We start from the raw sequence: 19,886 nt of genomic DNA, 5'->3' as shown, positions 1-19,886 counted from the left end.
GACGAAATAGAAGCAGAGTTACTGAAACTGCAGCATAAATCTTTACATCTTTATTTAATTTGCATAAAAACAGGGGGGTCCGAGGCTCAAGAGCTGCACTACTTTACTTCTAAAATCTGGTGTTATACAAATAATGTATAACATTCAAATAGAGTATAGCTTCGACTTTATGGTGGAATAATTATTCATACAATTAATCACATGCCTTCTCTACAACAGAAATTAATGTTGATACGCATACAAAGAGACAGAATTTAGATGGCAATCAGATTAGTTTGTAATTAGAGGTTGGACTGTAGACTTGTTTTTATCTGGCTATAAAAACACAAATAGACATTAGGGGATAAAAGAATGGTTTTGTGACATTTTGCATGTCTCACAGGTTAAAAGTTACAACCAGCATCTGTTTGGTTTTGCATTATACATCAATTCTAAATCTAGCTAGGTTAAGTTGTTCATTAATAATTAGAGACATATGATGAATGTCAAGATTTTAGTGTAGTCACGCTGACGAGGCATGCAGACTGCTGCAACAGTAAGCTGATACTGTTTGCTTTAGTATAAAAACCTGGACCTGTTTACCTCTTTCTTATAGCAGTCAGCATTAACCTCACTTAGTCACAGTTCCTACAGTAAAAACTCCCTGCAGCATTGCAACATTCAGTACTTTTCTTCCATTTTGAGACCCACACATCAGTTTTGTTGATAAAACTCTAACACTGCATTCTGCACAAGTCTGTGGATGCAATTTTCCCTCTCTGTGTTGTATGAATCATGTGGCCTTCATACTTCCAGTATGTGTCTGCAAAACAACACTGGGTCTCAGTGAGCGAATGAACACAATTTTTCACAGGTGCAGAGCTTACTTTTTGCATGTGTGTGGTATTCACCCAGCAGCACCGACATAATGAGCATAAAGTACGCCCAAAAAGAATGACAAAAACAATAATGCTCTCCTGCTTTTCCCATCTACAGTTACTTTAGAGATATTTTTAGCCTAATTCCAAAGAAAAGAAAAGAAAAACAAGTCAAGTAAACCTTCAAGGCAGACAAAAAAGCAAGTTCTAACAAAGATCCTGTGACCCGTTTTAAATATCTTTAAGTATTTACTGATGTCTCAACTGAACATGCAGGTGTGTGCAGCTGTGCCAACATATTACTGTGCCAGGTCAGGAAAACTGAAAGTCAAGACAGGACATATTCTCCCATTAGTACTTGTGCAATCTGCAGCTGCAAACTGGGTATAAATAAATACACGGGCCAAAGCATTACACAAACTTTCTTTCTTTCTGTCTTGATTGAAACGACAATAAAAACCTATCCCTAACCTTGAGATCATACGCATTAAGTGCAACACTTTACAAAGCAATACATGTAAAATGGAATGTAAAATGTAAAATAATAAGGAATGTAAAATAATACCCATCCTAAATTCAGTAACTATATTCCAATTGCTACAGCAACAATTTTCTTCAATTATCTGCATACTGGGTTGATGGAAAAACATGTACGATCACGTGGAATGGAAGATAAATAAATAATGCATGACTTTTTAAAGCTAAATCAAATGCACTGCAATAATGGTAATGTCAAGTGACAAAATAAAACATTTGTCTTTGTCTTTTAAAAGAGCCGATATTGGATTCTTTGAGCTGATGCCCTTATCAACAGGATGTCATGTGTCAGTGTCTTCCAGAACAGCAGTTAGTGTGCTGTGTGGATTAATTCAAACACCCAGACCTCCTCCTAATGTGGACCTTTGCCGCTCTACAACAATATCCTATATCTTTACCTTTCCTGCAACATAAAACACCCTCGATCCACATGCTTTGTCAAGAAAACAAAACACTGAGACATACAGATATAAACCGCTCGCTTTAGGCATTTTCACAAACAATTGCCACGGTTCTTGTTCTTGGGAGGACAGTACAATAATACAAAAGCCCTGTTGTTAATGTAGGTTTAGGCAAGGTCATATACTTGGCTATTTCTGAGTGCTTACCTCAAAAGTAGACTTGTATTTGTGTCTTTAGGCATGATGTAAGCATGGTAAACCAACATCTTTTTCTTTACAGCTTGGAATATTTTTTATTCTGAAGGATAATTTATTTGCAATAACAGAATCATTCTTGGTTGGAGGGGCTTAGAATATGAAGTGGCTGGAGAAATCATCATTGTCAGATGTCTATCTAAACACGGTATACAAAAATGTAAAAATCCAGACACCATTGCATGTCTTCTTATGTTTCAATCCTCGTTTTGCTTGTGTTCAATGCAGGGCTACTGACACTTCAACATGCATGGGAAATGAAAAACAAAATGCCAAAATAAAAAAACCCAAAACTGAAGTGTTTGTTTTTGTCCAGCATCACAAATTGAAGCCCTCTAGGTATCAAGAACCTGAAATTAGCCTCATCCCCGTGTGTGACTGCCAATATGTGACACTGTGTGCTGCATTAATACATTATTCATACAGTCGCCATAGGGTCTGTATTTATATACACATCTAACTGACTCTAACTCTCCTCTCACCGTCGTCATAGAGATTCATCTACACTTACAGGTCAGAAACAGCCATCAGCACTACAGCACAGTCAGTTCTCCAGCTCTGATTTCTAAAGATGTGCAGTGAAGTCATTTGTTCTTTGTCGTAAGTGCAGTTTCTCTAAAACAGACTTGTGTGTGTCCCGTGCCACTCTTTAAAACTTCAGACTTCTATCTGTCAAACTAAAGTGAACACAGTGGTGTGGAAGTCATGGTGTGTGTGTGTGTGTGTGTGTGTGTGTGTGTGTGTGTGTGTGTGTGTGTGTGTGTGTGTGTGTGCGCGCGCGTGTGCGTATGGGGCATCCATTAGCTGCCGAGGGCCTCCAAGGCTGAGCCTCATGACTTCCAGCTGTTATGCAGCCACAATTTTGAGAATAACAAAATACTGAGTGGAAAGGATTTCAGATATGATATGTCACTGGTGAACAACTATTTAAGGATTACATATATTTGCTTGATGGAAAACTAAAAGGTAATATTAACCATTCTGAATAGTTACTATGCTGCTTAACATTTGCACATGTGGTTTCATCACATGGACAACATGTCTGTGAAGGTTCTCAGTCATCCAGGTGATCGTAGTCTAAGGAGCTTGGAAAGGAAGCGTCTGGACTTCTTTAAGTTTCTTGAAGACCTTTCACCTCTCATCCGAGAAGCTTCTTCAGTTCTAAGAGCAATTGGTGGAGAGTCCCAGATTTTAAGCCCAACGGGAGTGTCCCCAAGAGGCTCATGGACCTCTTTGACTTCTATTATCGAGGCGATATCGAGGATGCCAGTGTTCACATTTTGGACAGAGAAGACTGATGGTTTGAAAGAGGAGTGAAAGAAGCCATCTGTGTCCACTGTGAACGACCATCTTTGAACAGAGGCGATGGCTTACGACACCTGTCTGCCATCTATAATCCAGTTTTGAGATCCCTGCTCAGACGCCTTAACCACTCCCACACACCTACTCATATCCTGGGCCTTTTGACCTCAGGAAATCACATGATAGGGTGGGGCTAGACTTCACAGTGGGTTCACCCAAAACCCTGGGTGAAGGTGACACACACCCGTTTTCACACCTTCACTCGTGTGATTAGTTAGAGGATCAACAGGGGGTCCATGGCCCTCTTGGGGGACACCCCATAGGACTTAAAATCTGGGACTCTCCAGCAGTTGCTCTTAGAACTGAAGAAGCTTCTCGGATGAGAGGTGAAACATCTTCAAGGAAAACAAAAGAAGTCCAGGCGCTTTCCTTTCAAAGCTCCTTTTACCACATATACAACACTTTCTTCAGATTACCTGTAAGAAAAAAAAATAGGGCCCTGTATTGTTAACATATCCATTACAGTTCAACTTTGACCTTTTGTGCTGACTGCGACACAGCTTTAGAAACCACTATATTTCAAGTCAAATGAACTTCTTAACCAAGATGAACATTAGCTCCAGACCAAATGTACATATTATATATTTATGCTGAAGTGAAAATACTCACGTGTCTCTTACCCATAAGAAGTGCAAAAAGGATAATTTATTACAGGAGACTGCTTACTGCCTCCCACTGGCAGTCATAGCTATAGTTCAACAACGACTATCATTATTCTCTAACCTTATACAAGAAAAAAAATGAGGTTCTGAAATAAGAATGGGCTTATAAGTGTTATTCTGCTGAGCAATTACAGTGTGTTTTGTTATTTAATGTGCGAGACTTGTTTGGGGGATTAGACTGTCTGATTTAAAGCCTTTCTATTAACCTGACTCCTCATGTGTCTGGCACCTTTCGGATGTTATTATAGACTTGCAATCTTCCCGGATATCAGCAATAACTTTGATACAATACAAGATCATCATAGGTTACAGAAAATACAGCCAATGCTATAAAAATACAAGCCAAGTTTTAACAACCTGGAATTACCCTTTGAGGCATTACATCTTCAGTTAATTAACAGTACCCTGTATGTGACAGCATCAATTGATATACATTTATTTAAGAGCAGTCCTGAATAACAATATGAGCAAGTTGAACCAGTTCATATTAAAAAATAAATAAATAAAAAAAAAATAGTCAAGCGAGCTGAAAATCCTTGGATCTAAAGACTTTGAGGGTTTGGGGCCTCCTCTGCCCCTTTATTATACTGTTTTATTAAAATTCCCATTTCATCCAGTTCTCTGCTGCTCTTCAAAACAGAGCGTTTTCTGAAACCTAATATTGGCAGCAGGGCCTCGAGTGAGAAAACAAACCTGACGGTACTGGTTTTAGTGAGCGAGAGAGAGAAACAAGCCAAGAGTGAGAGAAAATGGAAGCAGACACGAGAGAGATGGAGTAAATCTCATCTAGAGGGAGATTGTTTCAGCGGTGTGGTAGAGGAGGATATTGTGGCTGAAATCTGACCTCCTGGACAGTGGTGATGCTGCTTATGGGGGACGCTAATCCCAGGATGAGGTGTGCTGTAGCTGTAAGTCTCTAAAAAGGATCTGTGGATGCAGCAAGGCCACGAGCTCAAGTAAGACAGGCCCTATCCATTTTCTTTCTGCTCCTTCTTTTCCTTTTTCTCTCCCTTACAACATCAGGAAAAGAAAGCAGTGACCAACATTACTGGCTCTCAGCCAATCAGCTGGATGCAATTTATGACTAAATGATGTTGAGAGCTTCTCCAGGCCTTTGCAATGAGGGGTTTGCATGCTATGGGGGTATATGCATTCCCTGGGGTAGCTGAGGAGAAATCCTTCCTCTGGGTTGAAGGGGCTGAGAACAGGGGGGAGTTATAAGGGGCCAACATTCCTCACAGCACCAAAAATAGACCTTGAAGCTGAGGAGCAACTACATTAGCTGAGGCTATAATGTAGTTTGGCAAAGCAGGATACTTGAAGCTGTTGCTGTGCTCTGCTTATAAGTGTGTTCCTTCACAAAAGCTTTTACTTTGGCCTGTTTAATAAATTACAGAATACAACGGGCTGTGTTTGAGCAATGGTAGGCAACGTGAACTTGGAGTAAACCCCTGAAAAATTACAAAGAAAAGTTTTTTAATATAAGCCAAGTTGGAAAACTTAGAAACGGATAAAAGCAAAACTGACTGAATGCAATGGGACCGGGGCAGATAAACGACGACCTGAAGCATGCAGCATAAACATTCAGTGAAGCTTCTGTTCAAACACAGAGATGAAAATCGCAGCAGATAAAAACAGCAGATCTGTGCGGACCAATGATGTAACCACACCTTTCCTAAAAGTAATACATGAAAGTAACATAGGTGAAATACTTACCATCATGTGTTTTACATTCTTTTTCGCCATTCTGCGGTAACCTAATACTCTGATAATAACTTCATGTAAAAGCAGTCTCTAAAGTTCAGGTGGAGGGCTTAAAGCTTTTCCCTGCTGTTCTCCTAAAGTGGTTGATTTCTTGGCCGTAAACGCAATCAGCCTTTTAAACATCGGCTACACACGTGTAAGAAAGGGAACAAAATGATGAAAGGGTATACGTAATTTTGTACCGGTGAACGTTTGACATCTGAAACATCAAACGCTAAAGCAAAAGTTATGCTCTCTCAATACAGGGAAAATCAAGAAAGGAGCACCATTTGTTCCCTCAAAACAATGTCGAAGCAAGTGGAGAAATCTTATTACTGACTTTCCACATGCACACACACTTTTATAATGCATGCAAATGTGTTTTCTGATTTCTGTGGATAATCTAGTTTCTTGCCAGCGTACAGTATAAACGCACTCCAAAATCTAAAACAAACAAAAACAGCTGCAAAAAATATCTTTAATAGGACTACATTTGGGGCTCGTATGCTTGCATTTCAAATTCGAATTTGCCAGTTAACATTTGTGCATGCTTTCGCACATGCAAATGGTCCTTATTACAGCTGTATAAACAATGGACCACGTATACTCAAACATGAAGATCAGACAGCAATCTGACGACTTGAGCTTATGAAAACGTCCAACCTTTCAACACAGAATTTCCAATGTAGAAGGCATACGAAATTGCTAATGGGTTCAATAACCTTTCATTTTTTTCCTATGGTCACTTACCTGCCAACACCACAAATAACTTAATAGTACTTATTTGAAAAAGTGGTCCAATTCTAAGAATTGGGGAAATAATAGTCCAACATCTGCTTTATGGTACAGTACTCTATTCAAAAGCCTATAAAAGCATTGTGAGTGGATGCATTTGCTAAAGGGAAACTGATCTTACTTTACTTGATTTACCTGGATCAGTTAGTGTCATTTTCTTTGTGGCACAAAACGAGAAAACAAAAAACCCATGCATGGTTTCTGAGGTACTGCACAGTTTTGGGACCTTTCACTTAAACAAAATATACTGATCAGTATCAAAAATTTTATACAGAATATGCATAATATTCTGTCCAAACTCTGGTGGCGATAATGCTTTACTGTATAGTTGACTCACTTCTTGCAGTGGCTGTACTCAGAGCAGCGGCTCAGCGGCACACGGATCACGCAGCTTGAGAACGCCACAAACAACGCATGATGATCCCGGTCCAACTCAAGCCCCAGGACCCTCCTATCCTCCCCCTGCACATTGCACCTGGGAACACGGAAAAACACCAACTGTCACAATCAGGCATTTTGTATTTCGTTTCATTTTTTAAATCAGCGCTGTACACGGCTGGTTCAGTCTGAAAATTATACAGAAAGCCGACTGTGAATCAAACTCCATGCAGATAGATTTTTCAAGCTGTGCAGCAAGAAAACAAAAGAATACATGGGGGGGGAAAAAAAAGCATCCCCTCCAGCTGTACAGGGTGATGCAAAGTGTTACAATAGACCAAAGAGTGGGTGGGCAGGACAGATCAAGGCAGAACAAGGAGAGGAGGAGAACAAGCAACAGAGAAGGAAAAGAACAGAGATGTGCTAAGTAAAGTACAGAGAAAGCAAAAGAAATGGAAAGAGAGAGAGCAATAAACCAAAGAGACAATTACAAGAACACGCATCGTTTAATACAGAAGCAACATGACACATAATAGACTTTGTCTCACTTGTTAGGGTTATAGACATCAAGGTCCTCCAGGAGCTGGGTGCTGAAAGATGCGTTGGCTCCCTCAGTGCTGGCCAGGATCTTCAGCACATGGCCATTATCTGACCCGAGGAAGACTACCGTGTAGTTCTTATATGGCCCTGCAGATGTATCCACTGCAATCTGAGTCAACTTGAACCTGCATTAAAAAAAACAAGACAACAAGACAAAGCGACTTACATCTACACTGAAGATCATCTAAATTTAAGCTGTCATGTCACTTGCTTGCATAAATTTGTGGGCGTCAACAACACCAAATGCTCTGGTTAGCATCTCATTATTGCTTCTTTGTTTTATGAAAGTAGAGTTTCAGTGGTAAACAAAACAAACAGTGGGTGAGTACTAAGCTCATTGTATAAAGCATCAGTATAAAATCAGTCACTTCATCTACCAACCCACCATCCCCTTCCTTAATCGCCTACATCTTTTAAAGCCTTCATCCTATCAATTCATCTATCCATCTATCCGCCCACCCAGAGCCATTCAATCGATCCATTCTTTGTGTTGTTGAGCCACTTTTCTATGCAGTCTTGCACAGAGGCCCGGTTTTCTATTTTCTGGTTGTATTTGTGTGAAAGTCCAGCAACACACCACTTTATTTGGAGTGCCACCCTGCTTCATATTCATCCAGCTTCTCGCAGTTACACCTGGGAGGTGCCCAGTATCACCACAGCTGTCTACTGTTGGCTCCACTGGAGCAGGTGAGGATTAAAAGCTGTGCTGAAGGGCACCTTGAGTCCAGTGGTGGCTGAGAGGTGGATAGGCTTAACTCATTCATTTTCTCTGCTGTATTTCCATTCTCTGGCCCGGGGATTTAAACAAACAAACTTCCTCTAATAATTTCTTTGGCATTGCAGTGCTTCTAGATTCTTATAAAAAGGACACCCGCAGCAACTTCTGTGCCCTCACTTCTCCCTCAGTGCCTCCCAGATGGTCCCACAGAGGCTGGTGTGTTTACCCACATGAACTTGACGGGCACTGATGAGGCCAATCACCGTGGTGTCATCTGCAAACTTAATGATGGTGTTGGAACCATCGGCAGGTCTGCAGTCATGGGTGAAGAGGGAGTAGAGGAAAGGGCTCATCACACAGCCTTGTGGTACACCGGTGTTCATCGTGATTGTAGATGAACAGTGGTTATCCAGGACATGTTGGGGGCGGTTGGTCAGGAAGTCCAGTAACCATTTGCAGATGAGGGAACTGATACCCAGGTCTGTCAGTTTCCTGATGAGTTGTGAGGGTGGATTGTATTGAACGCTGAACTGAAGTCTATAAACAGCATTCTGGCGTAGGTGTTGTTGTTGTCCAGGTGTGAGAGGACGGAGTGCAGTGCGATGGAGACTGCATCCTCTGTACTCCTGTTCTGGCGGTATGCGAATTGGTGGGGGTCCAGGGTGGGGGGGAGACAGGATTTGAAGTGTGGCACGAGCAAAATGAGATGTTATCATGGTAGAATAAAAGATCCCTGAGGACTGGTCTGGAGGAAGGTTGGGGAAGTGTGTTTGCATGCACATGTGAGGGGGTGTGTGTGCGTGAGTCACACCCCCTCCTTTTGTGCACAAGGAAGATTGAGAGTGTGGGTCGAGTGTCAGCGCCAAGGCTGAAGTCGAGTGGCACTATTGGCAGTCACTCCTCTCCACTTCACCTGCCACAGGTGGCTCTTTCATCTTCCCAGCCCATAGCCTGGTTCTTATCTCACCTGGTAATCATGAATATAGACGTCTCAGTCGAGCTGTTGATTCTAATGGGTAGAAAAAAGAAAAACAACCCAGTGCCGATTTAATAAGCTTGAATCTTGTGATGGTCCATAGGTTTTGCACTGAACGTATCCATTTTGTTAGGTAATGTCACAAATTGAATGAATCGAAGCGTCACCTAAGAAAACAGCACAGAACAACAACAAAAACAATAAAACTGAACATGTTTATGCTAGAAAGATTACCATAAAGAAAGTATGTTTGTAAAAACCACAATTCGTTTCCCTATAATTATAATACACTTGGAGGTATTCATAACACTTTCTGGTGGTAAGTGTTGTCAGGAGGTCCAGCAGGTCAGCTACTAAATCAGAAGGTTGGTGGTTCAATGGTCCAGCAACACACCGCTTTATTTGGAGTGCCACCCTGCTTCATATTCATCCAGCTTCTCGCAGTTACACCTGGGAGGTGCCCGGTATCACCACAGCTGTCTACTGTTGGCTCCACTGGAGCAGGTGAGGATTAAAAGCTGTGCTGAAGGGCACCTTGAGTCCAGTGGTGGCTGAGAGGTGGATAGGCTTAACTCATTCATTTTCTCTGCTGTATTTCCATTCTCTGGCCCGGGGATTTAAACAAACAAACTTCCTCTAATAATTTCTTTGGCATTGCAGTGCTTCTAGATTCTTATAAAAAGGACACCCGCAGCAACTTCTGTGCCCTCACTTCTCCCTCAGTGCCTCCCAGATGGTCCCACAGAGGCTGGTGTGTTTACCCACATGAACTTGACGGGCACGTCCCCGCAATGACTCGGCAATAGCGCGTGATGCGTTTCTGGTTAGATTTCATTTATCTAGCATCACTCTGGGGATAGGCGAAGCAGATGTGATGTTTTTGGCGCCAGATGTGAAGCGGTGCATGTTTCCCCAGTGTGGAGCCACTGCAGTGTCTGGCTGGCTGTCAGCCTGGCTCTACTTCAGCAGGCGTGGACAAGGCTCCTGTATACTATGAGACTGTGCCTGCGGTTGTAAGTTGAATCGGTGATATGTATCCGCTGTGAGTACATACATGTCTGAGGTTTGTGAGCTACTGCGTGAAACACTTGTGACACTTTTCACCAATTTAACATTCACGGCAACGTCATCTGGTATGAGTGGATTCTCAAATATCACAACACACACACACACACACACACCAATGACGTCCTCCCTTTGACAGGTGGGCTGTGGAGCTAGGCCAGCCCTACAGACAAGTCCTCTCCTTGTGCCCCCTTCATGTTTGATGTAAATCCAGTGTTGAAAAAAATTCAATGTGCTTTAATGGCAAGCAAGGTAGTGTGTTCCACTTGAGGTCACTCATCAATACCAATCACGGTTGCAAGAAAAACACTGCTGGTACATGATGCTGTGAAGGCAAACAGCCACTAAAGTACCAAAGAAATAATCCTGGCATTTTCTCCTAAAGGTCTGTACAGGAAATGAAACCAAAGAGCTTATGCAAGTCCTCCTTTAAATGTCACCAGTTTTTATTGTTTAAATAATTATAGCAGGCATTTCTTTGTAATTCTCAGCTGTCTGATAGACCTGCAACGCTAAACCTATTGTCTGTTTTAACCGAGGTAGAGTAGCACCTTGGACAACTCGCCCGTCTGTTAAAGCACACATTAACATAAACACACAACCACTTTCTCACATCTACATCTATGGTAATTTAGAGCCACCAGTTAACATAACATACATGTTTTTAGTCTGTAGGAGAATGTAATTCTTAACTCAACACTTCACAAGTTTGTGCAGATGCTGGCAGGTGCCAACTGCCTTTTGTTAGTGAATTCCAAGTACATATACTGCCATCAGAAAGTGACTGAAAGTAATTTAACAAAAATATTTTTCATAATACTTTCCATCTGTTCTCTTATTGAAACAAATCTTCTACCTGCTGGTGGTGCGGGTGAAAAAGGGTCGGTCGTTGACGGAGGGGACGGACTCGTCCATGAGCGGATAAGACTTGATGAAAGTCAGAGTTTCGTCAGGGAAATTGGTGGATGACTTGTAGGCGGCGGCTGATCCCTCGCCAGCGCAGCAGCCTGGCCTGCACGACAACAGCAGAGCGAGAGAGAGAGAGAGAAAAAAAAAAAAAAAAAGCATTAGACATAAATCTGGTTCCACAGGCAGATGTAAAAACACTGGCAGCTGTTTGTTTTTGGGAGGAGCAGGAGGAAAAAACAGGTGCCTTGTGTGGCTGCCTTTTTTTAAGAGATGTCTGTGCAGAACAATAACAGCAACAGCTGCAAAAGCTCTGTTGTCAAAAGCAGAAAAAAATGTTCTAGGAAAGTGACAGTTTCTATTTAAAGATGAGTCTCTCACCTTGGTTTTGGGACTTGCTCCTCTGGAACAGGTGTCCAGGCTGACTCACTATTCTTCTGCTCTTTAAATTTACCACTGAAGGCCTTCTCTATGTCATCCATGTAGAAAGCACAGACTGCTGAGCCAGTGATGCTGTTAAAAGGACCCCAAAAGAAGACTTTACAAAGAGCAAGACAAAAGTCTGGAATTCACCAACTAAAGACAAGAATTCAGCCCACTGACTTCCTGTCACAAGTGGCCAGAAATATGATTTTTGATTGCTCTGTCTGTGCTCGTCTTTACTACTACTAGTATATGTCAAATATTCTTACCTCTTTCTAACCCTCTACAGTGTAGATACGATACAAGGAAAAAAAACAGAACAGTCTCCATATTGCAGAAGTTAAAAATGCATCCATCCAGAATTACATACTAATAGCTTGTACTGTATGTTTTCATGGAAAGCAGTGAATGACTTTGATCCTCCCAGCTGCTTTGACATATGAACTCCAGACAATCATGAAAATCACGTTGTGATATTATCAGATGTTGCTCTTTCTCGCAAAAACAAAAGTTTTCTCTGTCAGAGAATAGTGAGGCTCCAGCAGAGCGCAGGGGGCAGAACATATAACTGATCTATTCTCAATTAGAAAAAGCTGGCTGCTTAAACTCAGTTTAATACCCGATCAGACTGATTTGAACATTTGTGTCTGCCACAAACAACTCTGCAGGGTGATGTCTGTAAGAGTTTAGACCTGCAGAGCATGATAGGAACTGCTTCCTGTTTGTCAATGACATTCACTGAAAGCCAAAAAGTGCATCAGAATAGTGTAAATTGCTATTTTGGCTCAGCGACGTTTCAGAAGACGCAGAAAAGTGAAAAAAAATATTACTAGTGATAGCATTTGAGATACCGCTCATGTAGTACCTTACAAGTAAGTTACATCGCAGAAAACAAACATTTTCTGGATTAACTTTAGCGAAGATGTTTTTGTTTATCGAATTCTGTAACATTTCATTGTTAACAGGTCAAATTTGCAGATCACATAAAAGAGGATTAAACAAACGTGACTAGAGAGAAATTATCACACTAACTACTAACTAACTATAACATGGACATTTCAATTTCATCTTTACCTTGAAAAAAACATGAAAAAATGCCAACCTATTTGCCTGTGTGGTGAAGACTCCGAGCACAGTCGGCCGGTGGTTAATCTGCAGTACATTGGTGAGAGACTGGAGAACATCAAAGTAGAAAAAAGAATCACCAGGAACAGAACAGTTCAGCCGAGCTTTAAGAAATGATGTCCAGTAACGTTCCAGCACCCTCGGGGAGCCCCCATTGTCGTTCTTACAAACACGTGCAACCCTTGAGAAAACCACCTGAGGGGACAGGAGTGGAAATCATTTATAATCACCAAACTCAGACGCAGCCGACACGGAATACTGAACAGCAGTCAGGAATGTGCTCTGCATGTTGACTTCGAGCAGAAACGACAACAAGCTTAAACAACACACAACACAAATTTGTGTAGTGTCTGCTCTGAAATGAGTACCTCACCTTGCCAAGAGTGGTGTACTCCACTGCGATCTCGCTGAAGAAGAAGTACACGTAGTTCCCATACTCAATGGCATGGAGGAAATGGGGCTCTGTAGAGGACAAGGAAAAAAATGGTAATGATGACTTATTTCCAGTATGACAGGCTGGACGTGGAGCTGGTAAACACAGATGTTCAATTTGGTTTATAAATCGTAGATAAATGTGAAATGCCTGAGCTCTAAAATGGAAAATCCAAATTTTAGCAGAGAAAAATGTCCTTCCAATTCTTCCAATAACAGATCCTTATTCGGGTGAAATAGCAGAGGTAGTCCTGCATCAGTAGTGAAATAAAGATAACTTAAAACATTCTGCAACAGCACTTTCTACAACTCTGAATACAGCTTACTTTGCCATTTCTATCTTGTCACAAGCAATTGCTTTACTGAAACGACCCCACTCGCTCAGCGCTGTTAACGAGGATAAAAAAAATAATCTATTGCACATAAAGATAATATAGCTAAAACAATTAACGCCAAATTAATTGCCAATTATTGTGATGATAACAATCAAACATTCTTATTACTGGAAGGTTGATTCGGCTCCGTTTTCCTCCCAGATGAGGAAAAGCGATTGTTTCTTTCCTCCCTTTTGAAATCAGATGAAATTAAATGCATAAAGAAAGTGACACATAACAAGTCAAGATACTCTAGCCATCTTTTTCACTTCACTGGATGAGGCTACTCACATCTGCAATGAAGTGAAAAATACCCTCATTAAGTGACAAAATATTTGTTGGTATCAGTGCCAATAAAAACTAAAGGGGAGATTTTGACAAATGAAACTGATGTTTATTAATTATTTGTAACGGCTCGAAAGTGTGGAAAAACATAAACCTGGACACGAAGAAAGTTACTTCCAAAATAAAGGTTCAATTTAAAGGTCAGTGCTACCTGCAGATGTCAACCATGTAAATGTTTGTACAAGATTTGATAAGCCCTGCATTAGACCTCAAAGCTCGGTGAATTTTAGTAGTTTACACATTTAGGATGTCATCTGAAATGAAACAAGGTCTCAGATCCCACACCATATCAGAAAATCTTCCATTTCCTTAACCTACCACCAACCGCATTACAGAGCCACAGCTGCATTTGATATGCTATTACATTACACCTTATTGCATTGGCTTCTCACCTCGCAGCCATTTGGAGTCATACTTCACTGTACGCAGCACGGGGCTGCTTTCACCCAAACTTCTGTAAATAACTGCGTCACTTGCCAAGAAGTCAGTCATGGTGGCAGAGTAGAAATCACCACCTGAGAAAAAGGAAAAAAGTTATTGAGAACTACAGTCAAGGATCACAATTCCCACTAACCCACTTCTCTTAAGTGTCTATTTTGGTCACAGGTGACTTTTATTCCTCTTTAAAAGGAGGCTAAGGAAAGCAGCTGTAGGAGACTATGCGAGCTTTAATAACAGCCTGTGTGAACTTTGCATAAATGTCAGTGGAAACCTGGCAGGGTTGAGTGTACGTTTGGCTCTCTCTTCCCTGAACTTGATCCTGATGTGTTCACAATGTATCAACTTGCTTCACTGCTATGTTCATAAAGCAGTAAATCTAACCACAAACCGGGATCTGTGAAGAGGAAACTTCAGATTATACCATCTGATGATTTATGCCAAGATACTCAATTATATCGACATTTCAGGCTTTTAGCTCAGACTCTTACTGAGACACACTTGTAATGAGGCACTAATTGAAGTTAACATGCAGTTTAGCAGATTATATATTATTATCTTAGTATCCAATTACCACGTCAGAGAGACAGAACGCCAAGTGCAGTTACACGTTTAAGCCTATTGATTAGAAATGGTCCTTTATATGTAACAGCTACCCACTTTTAGCAAACCATCCTCTTCTGTTTCTGAAAGATGAACGTCATTTTCCTATTGTTCCACCCCCTTCTAATACATTTATAACATATTTTCACAAGGTTAATATAAAAAAACAAAACAAAACAGGCAAAATATATGTGACTTCTTCTGAATATAGTCCACCACAAACATCGTTTTACCCGACTTCAAGTTCATTTAATAAACGCTAGTTTGATTAAAAAGAAAAAAACATTACTCCAAGCCTGACCTATATAATAAAAATGTCACAGCACAGATCATCACCTGTGAGATTTCAAGTTTGAACATCATCTGGGTCACTACTTACCTGCGAAAAGGCCGACATTGGACTGGCGGGACTCGAAGGGACATCGAGCCTGTCCCACCACCTCCTCCCCTTCCTGCTCCAGTGTCGACATCTAGGACAGAAATGAAGCAGCTTTACAAGGACGTATACAAAGCTTCAAAGCTAACCCAACAGAAGAATGGGCTATAAAACACAGAGTGACAGTTGTAAACAAGAAAACAACACCGCTGTTTACACTTATAAACCCACGAGGTTGTTTCTGCCCTGACAGAAAAAAAAAAAAAAAATCAATCAGCCTCAAACACCAAAAGTCTTTAATGCAGTGAGAATTGCAGTTGGACACAAAGGAGGTGTATCAAATCAATGTGTAATAATGAAAGGCAACACATGCATCATAAAGATTAGTTTTATTTGGTGTATTGTATACAGGTCATTTCCATAAAAGATGTGTGAAAGCAGAGAGGCCAGTTTATCTCTCAGGCACAGATATTAAAGCTGCTATTTTTCCAGCCCCTGCTGTTAACAAGGTTGCGAGCCTCAAACACAACAACAAGAGAAACCCAGCAGAGCGACTTCACCGCCCTCTGTGTCAACAAGGTGACTGACACACATACACCGCGTTAACAGTCCATAAACACGTTGGCCTGGATTTTTCAGGCTTGTTCGACACATAGCTCTGTGTGATTGCTGTTCTATTGTTGTTCTGCAAGATGATTGTCAAACTCGGTCCTTTCTACAAAACTAAATAGAGAGATCATGAATGTGGAGTAGACATGATAACCTAACAGTTACACAACTATAACAAGAGCAATACAAGACATATGCTCTGCATTTAGGAGAAATATATTGCATTTTTTAAAAGGGAAGAACTTTTATCTAAACCTATATTTGCACGTTACAATATTCAGAATATTTAAAAAAAACAATGCTCTTTCAGGCAGCCTGGACTGGTTTTCATGTTTTTCTCTATTGATAGGAATTACCCATTTCATGACAGCACCCACCTCCCTGTGTGCAAATGCTTCACCAAAACAAGTTTCAATGCGTCCCGAGCTAAGTGTTCCCCACGAGAGATTGTTTTTAAAAAATACAAGCCAGTGTGTTTTTCTCCTGCACTTAAATGGTAAACCACTTTCCCCAGCAGGTGCTGTTTTCCAAGAGACATGACAAGACCACTTCACGTTCACACTGTCAGGTATGGATATGTTTTGTAAGCTTAGGGTTAAGTTAGAGTTAGGCTGCTGTTCCAGGCCGCGATAAGGGATTGGATTTATATAGCGCTTTTCAAGGCACCCAAAGCGCTTTACAATGCCACTATTCATTCACTCGCGATGAGTTGAGGTTAAGGGAACATTGGTTGGTATCTACTCTTTACGGACTTTGCTTTTGTGGCAATACGCAAGACCGGAAATGGGTTGTAATCCATTCTCCAGCGCAGCCACACAGCTAACTGTGGTGCAACAGCACCCTGTGACTGAGCTCGTTCACACCAGTTTAGCTATAAAAAACGACTTCACATTTCTGGTGGGGTAATGACTGCCTGCTCCCTGTACATTTGGCAATAAGATCATGCAGTAGAGGAGAAAATAAGCAAGACAAAACCTTACAATAGACTTTTGCCTTCTAAATTGTGCATAAATGTCTCAAGGGATTTGTACAAAACACTTCAGATTCTTAACAGAGTATGTGTTTATGCTACACTACACTCCTGAAGCTGATGTAATCCAGCACAACAGCTCTGCCCCAAATATCACTTTGGTGTAGCTTCAAGTGCTTTGACTGAGATTTTTATTTTGTGCTGCTGTTGCAGTAATAAAAAGAATTACACTGCTGTAGTTCGTTTTTTTGAATGTGCCTCTTGTTCAGCATTAAAAGGTGAACTTTGATTAGATTTGGTAAATAGTGCTTTTCACAAAAATACAGGTGAAGAGTTGCACAAGTGAAGGTAACAGCAGTAAAGATAAAGTGCTGTTAATGTGTTTTACAGCTTAACGAATCAGAGAAGGCAGAAAAACAGGAAAAAGCAAATTAAAAACATGCCTCTCAAAAAAAAAAAAAATCTTTAAATAAACAAACATGGTTAAAAATTTTAATGTAAGACTGGTAAAAAAGAAGCAATTTTGGGGCATTTTTTCAACACTGGGAATGTTTGCAAGGAACTGGGTGCATTCCACAGTATTTGTTCATTACTTACGAAGTAAGTTAATTCTCCAAAATAGACTCAGAATCTCGCATCCATGGAAGCTTTCAACCTCTAAGAAACCTTGAACCCCGAAAATTCATCAAGAAAATTATTCTGATGTTACTAAATGGTGTAACTAATGAGAAGAAAACATTAATACAATCAGGAGGACTTTGAACAAAGAAAACAAAACAAACATGGTTAGTCCCATTCAGTTCCCAATCAGTAATCATCTGAAGATTGGTCCTCTTTAAGCGAGAATTAATTCTGTTTACATCTGAATAAAAATCACCAGTTTTCAGCCAACTTCTCCTCACAGCAGTTTGTTAATCCCCCAAAAACATTTCAGAGAGAACATCAGAGAGAAATTAGGATTCAGCAAAGTTGTGCAGTGACTGTAGGGTCGTTACCCCAGTGGGCACATGAAGACAGACGGATTTGATGCTTCAAGGTTTAGTTGTATCGTAACCGCATGCTGAAGACAGCCTCACTGTTGTCTACACACCAGCTGTCTCAGCAGCCTGGTCAGTCAAGCTGCCAGTGCATGGCTGGGCATCCATTCGTTTCTTTGAACAACACACACACGCCTCTGACCCAATCCCCTACTGTCTTCCACAGATTTTTCGTGGATTCCCAGAGACAGATTCCTTGATATGTTTTACACTTCCTCCCTCTCTCCCCAGCTGTGTGGATAGTCATCTCTTGTCAGAAAAAAAAGGGCGTTGGAGGCTGCAGAGAGAACGAACGTGTGGATGTGTTTTAGTAAATGTAAAGCTGCTCTTTTTACCAAAATTGAGTCTGTGGCAGGGAAACGATGATAATGTGTGAATGTAGGTCGCTACGCAGTTCTCTAAACATTTTATATCAACTTCTCTACAGGACCTTCAGGACATGACTGAGACAGGATTTGATCCTGGAAGCAAACATCAGCCTGTGGAGATCCTGCGTCTATAAGCCCCGAGACGAGACTGAGCATCGTTCAGTAGAATGACTTCCGATTTCCCAAAACTAGACATAATCATTCTGCAGTGAGGGCAACTCTCATTTTAAACATCTGGCAGATTATTTTTTGTTTTACAAAAGTAAGAAATTAAACAGCTATCTTTATGCACTGCACTTGGTTAAATATTGTTAATTACACTTCTTAGTATGCATCCACCAGGAAACAAGGAGCCATCAGAAAACGTTTTTACTTTGCTCTCTACAGCAGATCCATTATGCTTCTTCAAAATAATCCCTTATTTTGAAAATGTTTAATTCGAATTAATTTCTAATGTTGTGGACTGTTGGAAACCCCAGGAGTTACTTTGTGGGTTAGCGCACTGGGGAGAAGAAGAAAACTATAAAAACTAAAGTCTAGAGTTATTCAACTCCTCTTTGGTTTGCAGACTCCCCCACACCCTTAGATTTACAGTCGGTGCTGTAGGACGTCTACTCCCTTCTCTTCTAATAGCCTGCTGTGAATCCCAGTCCAGAGCTGTGATGTCACCTCAGAGCTTCCACTGCACTGCTTCCTGTCAGGTTTTTCCCAATAGTCCTCAAACTGCGGAAGACTTACACTCACATTGTCCGCACAAAAATTGTACCTGTGCTCCTGCTAAAATATAGTGCTTTCAGCTGGCTATAAACACTGTTATTTATCTCTAAAGTGGAGGGGTAACCAGGGAGGCTAGGTGCATCTGAGAGCCTCATGTACTAGCATGGATTTGCCTCAAACTTTGTGCCATTATGGTCCCTGATATTCCCACTCCCCACTCATTCAGCTTTGCTGTCTAAGAGGTATGAATCAAGCTACCATCAGCATACTTTGTGTTCAGTCAACAGTCTGCTCTTCGTGTTTTACCAACACGTTGTTCTATCAACATCGAAGTTTGAAGTCTATGTAACACACAAATATGGGAATACATTGCAGTAATATTTAAGTACAGATACTCTGCTAATATTTAAATGTTTGGGCTCCATATTTGTGTGTGTTTATTTCAACATCTAAGAGTTGGTTCTTTATTTTGTCTGCATTCAGCCTGCGCGTCTCTGCCTCTGCTGATGTCTTAAATCAGTTTTTCCAGTTATCTTTTTAGGCGTGCCTGTAGCTTAAGCTCACAGCTGTTTGTTGTATTATCGCTGAAGTGCTGACTGCCAGACTTCTTTTAAAGCTGACGAATGCTGCATTCAACCTGGAACGACCTCTCTTTGTGGCAGTGTTTGTGGGTGTTACATCACAGTAGATGTCTTTTTTCCCCAAGTGCTGCTAACATTTTTTTTAATCTATTGTTCGAGCTCTAGCTGACTATTACAGATGTACTGCATCAGCTTGTTATTTACAATAATCAGGGCTCCATACGCATGCCTGA

At 40.9% G+C, this 19,886-nt stretch overlaps 1 protein-coding gene across 5 annotated transcripts in view; it reads right to left on the bottom strand.

The window, feature by feature from the left end:
- sema6cb (semaphorin 6Cb) overlaps positions 1-19,886 on the bottom strand; it is a 149,380-nt gene that overhangs the window by 33,896 nt on the left and 95,598 nt on the right. For all 5 annotated transcript variants that reach the window (XM_085472125.1, XM_085472128.1, XM_085472129.1 and 2 more), the window contains 8 exons: positions 15,375-15,465; positions 14,347-14,469; positions 13,177-13,265; positions 12,781-12,998; positions 11,637-11,768; positions 11,206-11,361; positions 7,539-7,715; positions 6,950-7,087 (listed from right to left, as the gene is read on the bottom strand). In XM_085472125.1, coding sequence (XP_085328251.1) covers positions 6,950-7,087; positions 7,539-7,715; positions 11,206-11,361; positions 11,637-11,768; positions 12,781-12,998; positions 13,177-13,265; positions 14,347-14,469; positions 15,375-15,465 — 1,124 coding nt within the window. The remainder of the gene's footprint in view (positions 1-6,949; positions 7,088-7,538; positions 7,716-11,205; positions 11,362-11,636; positions 11,769-12,780; positions 12,999-13,176; positions 13,266-14,346; positions 14,470-15,374; positions 15,466-19,886) is intronic.

The sequence above is a fragment of the Copadichromis virginalis genome, linkage group LG11 (genome assembly GCF_057382275.1).
Source record: "Copadichromis virginalis isolate Kocher_CV1m ecotype Utaka linkage group LG11, C_Virginalis_male_GT1.1, whole genome shotgun sequence".
In the NCBI taxonomy this organism is placed as follows: domain Eukaryota; kingdom Metazoa; phylum Chordata; class Actinopteri; order Cichliformes; family Cichlidae; genus Copadichromis; species Copadichromis virginalis.
Note: the sequence above shows the minus strand (reverse complement) of the source record. Positions and strands in the feature narration are given on the sequence as shown.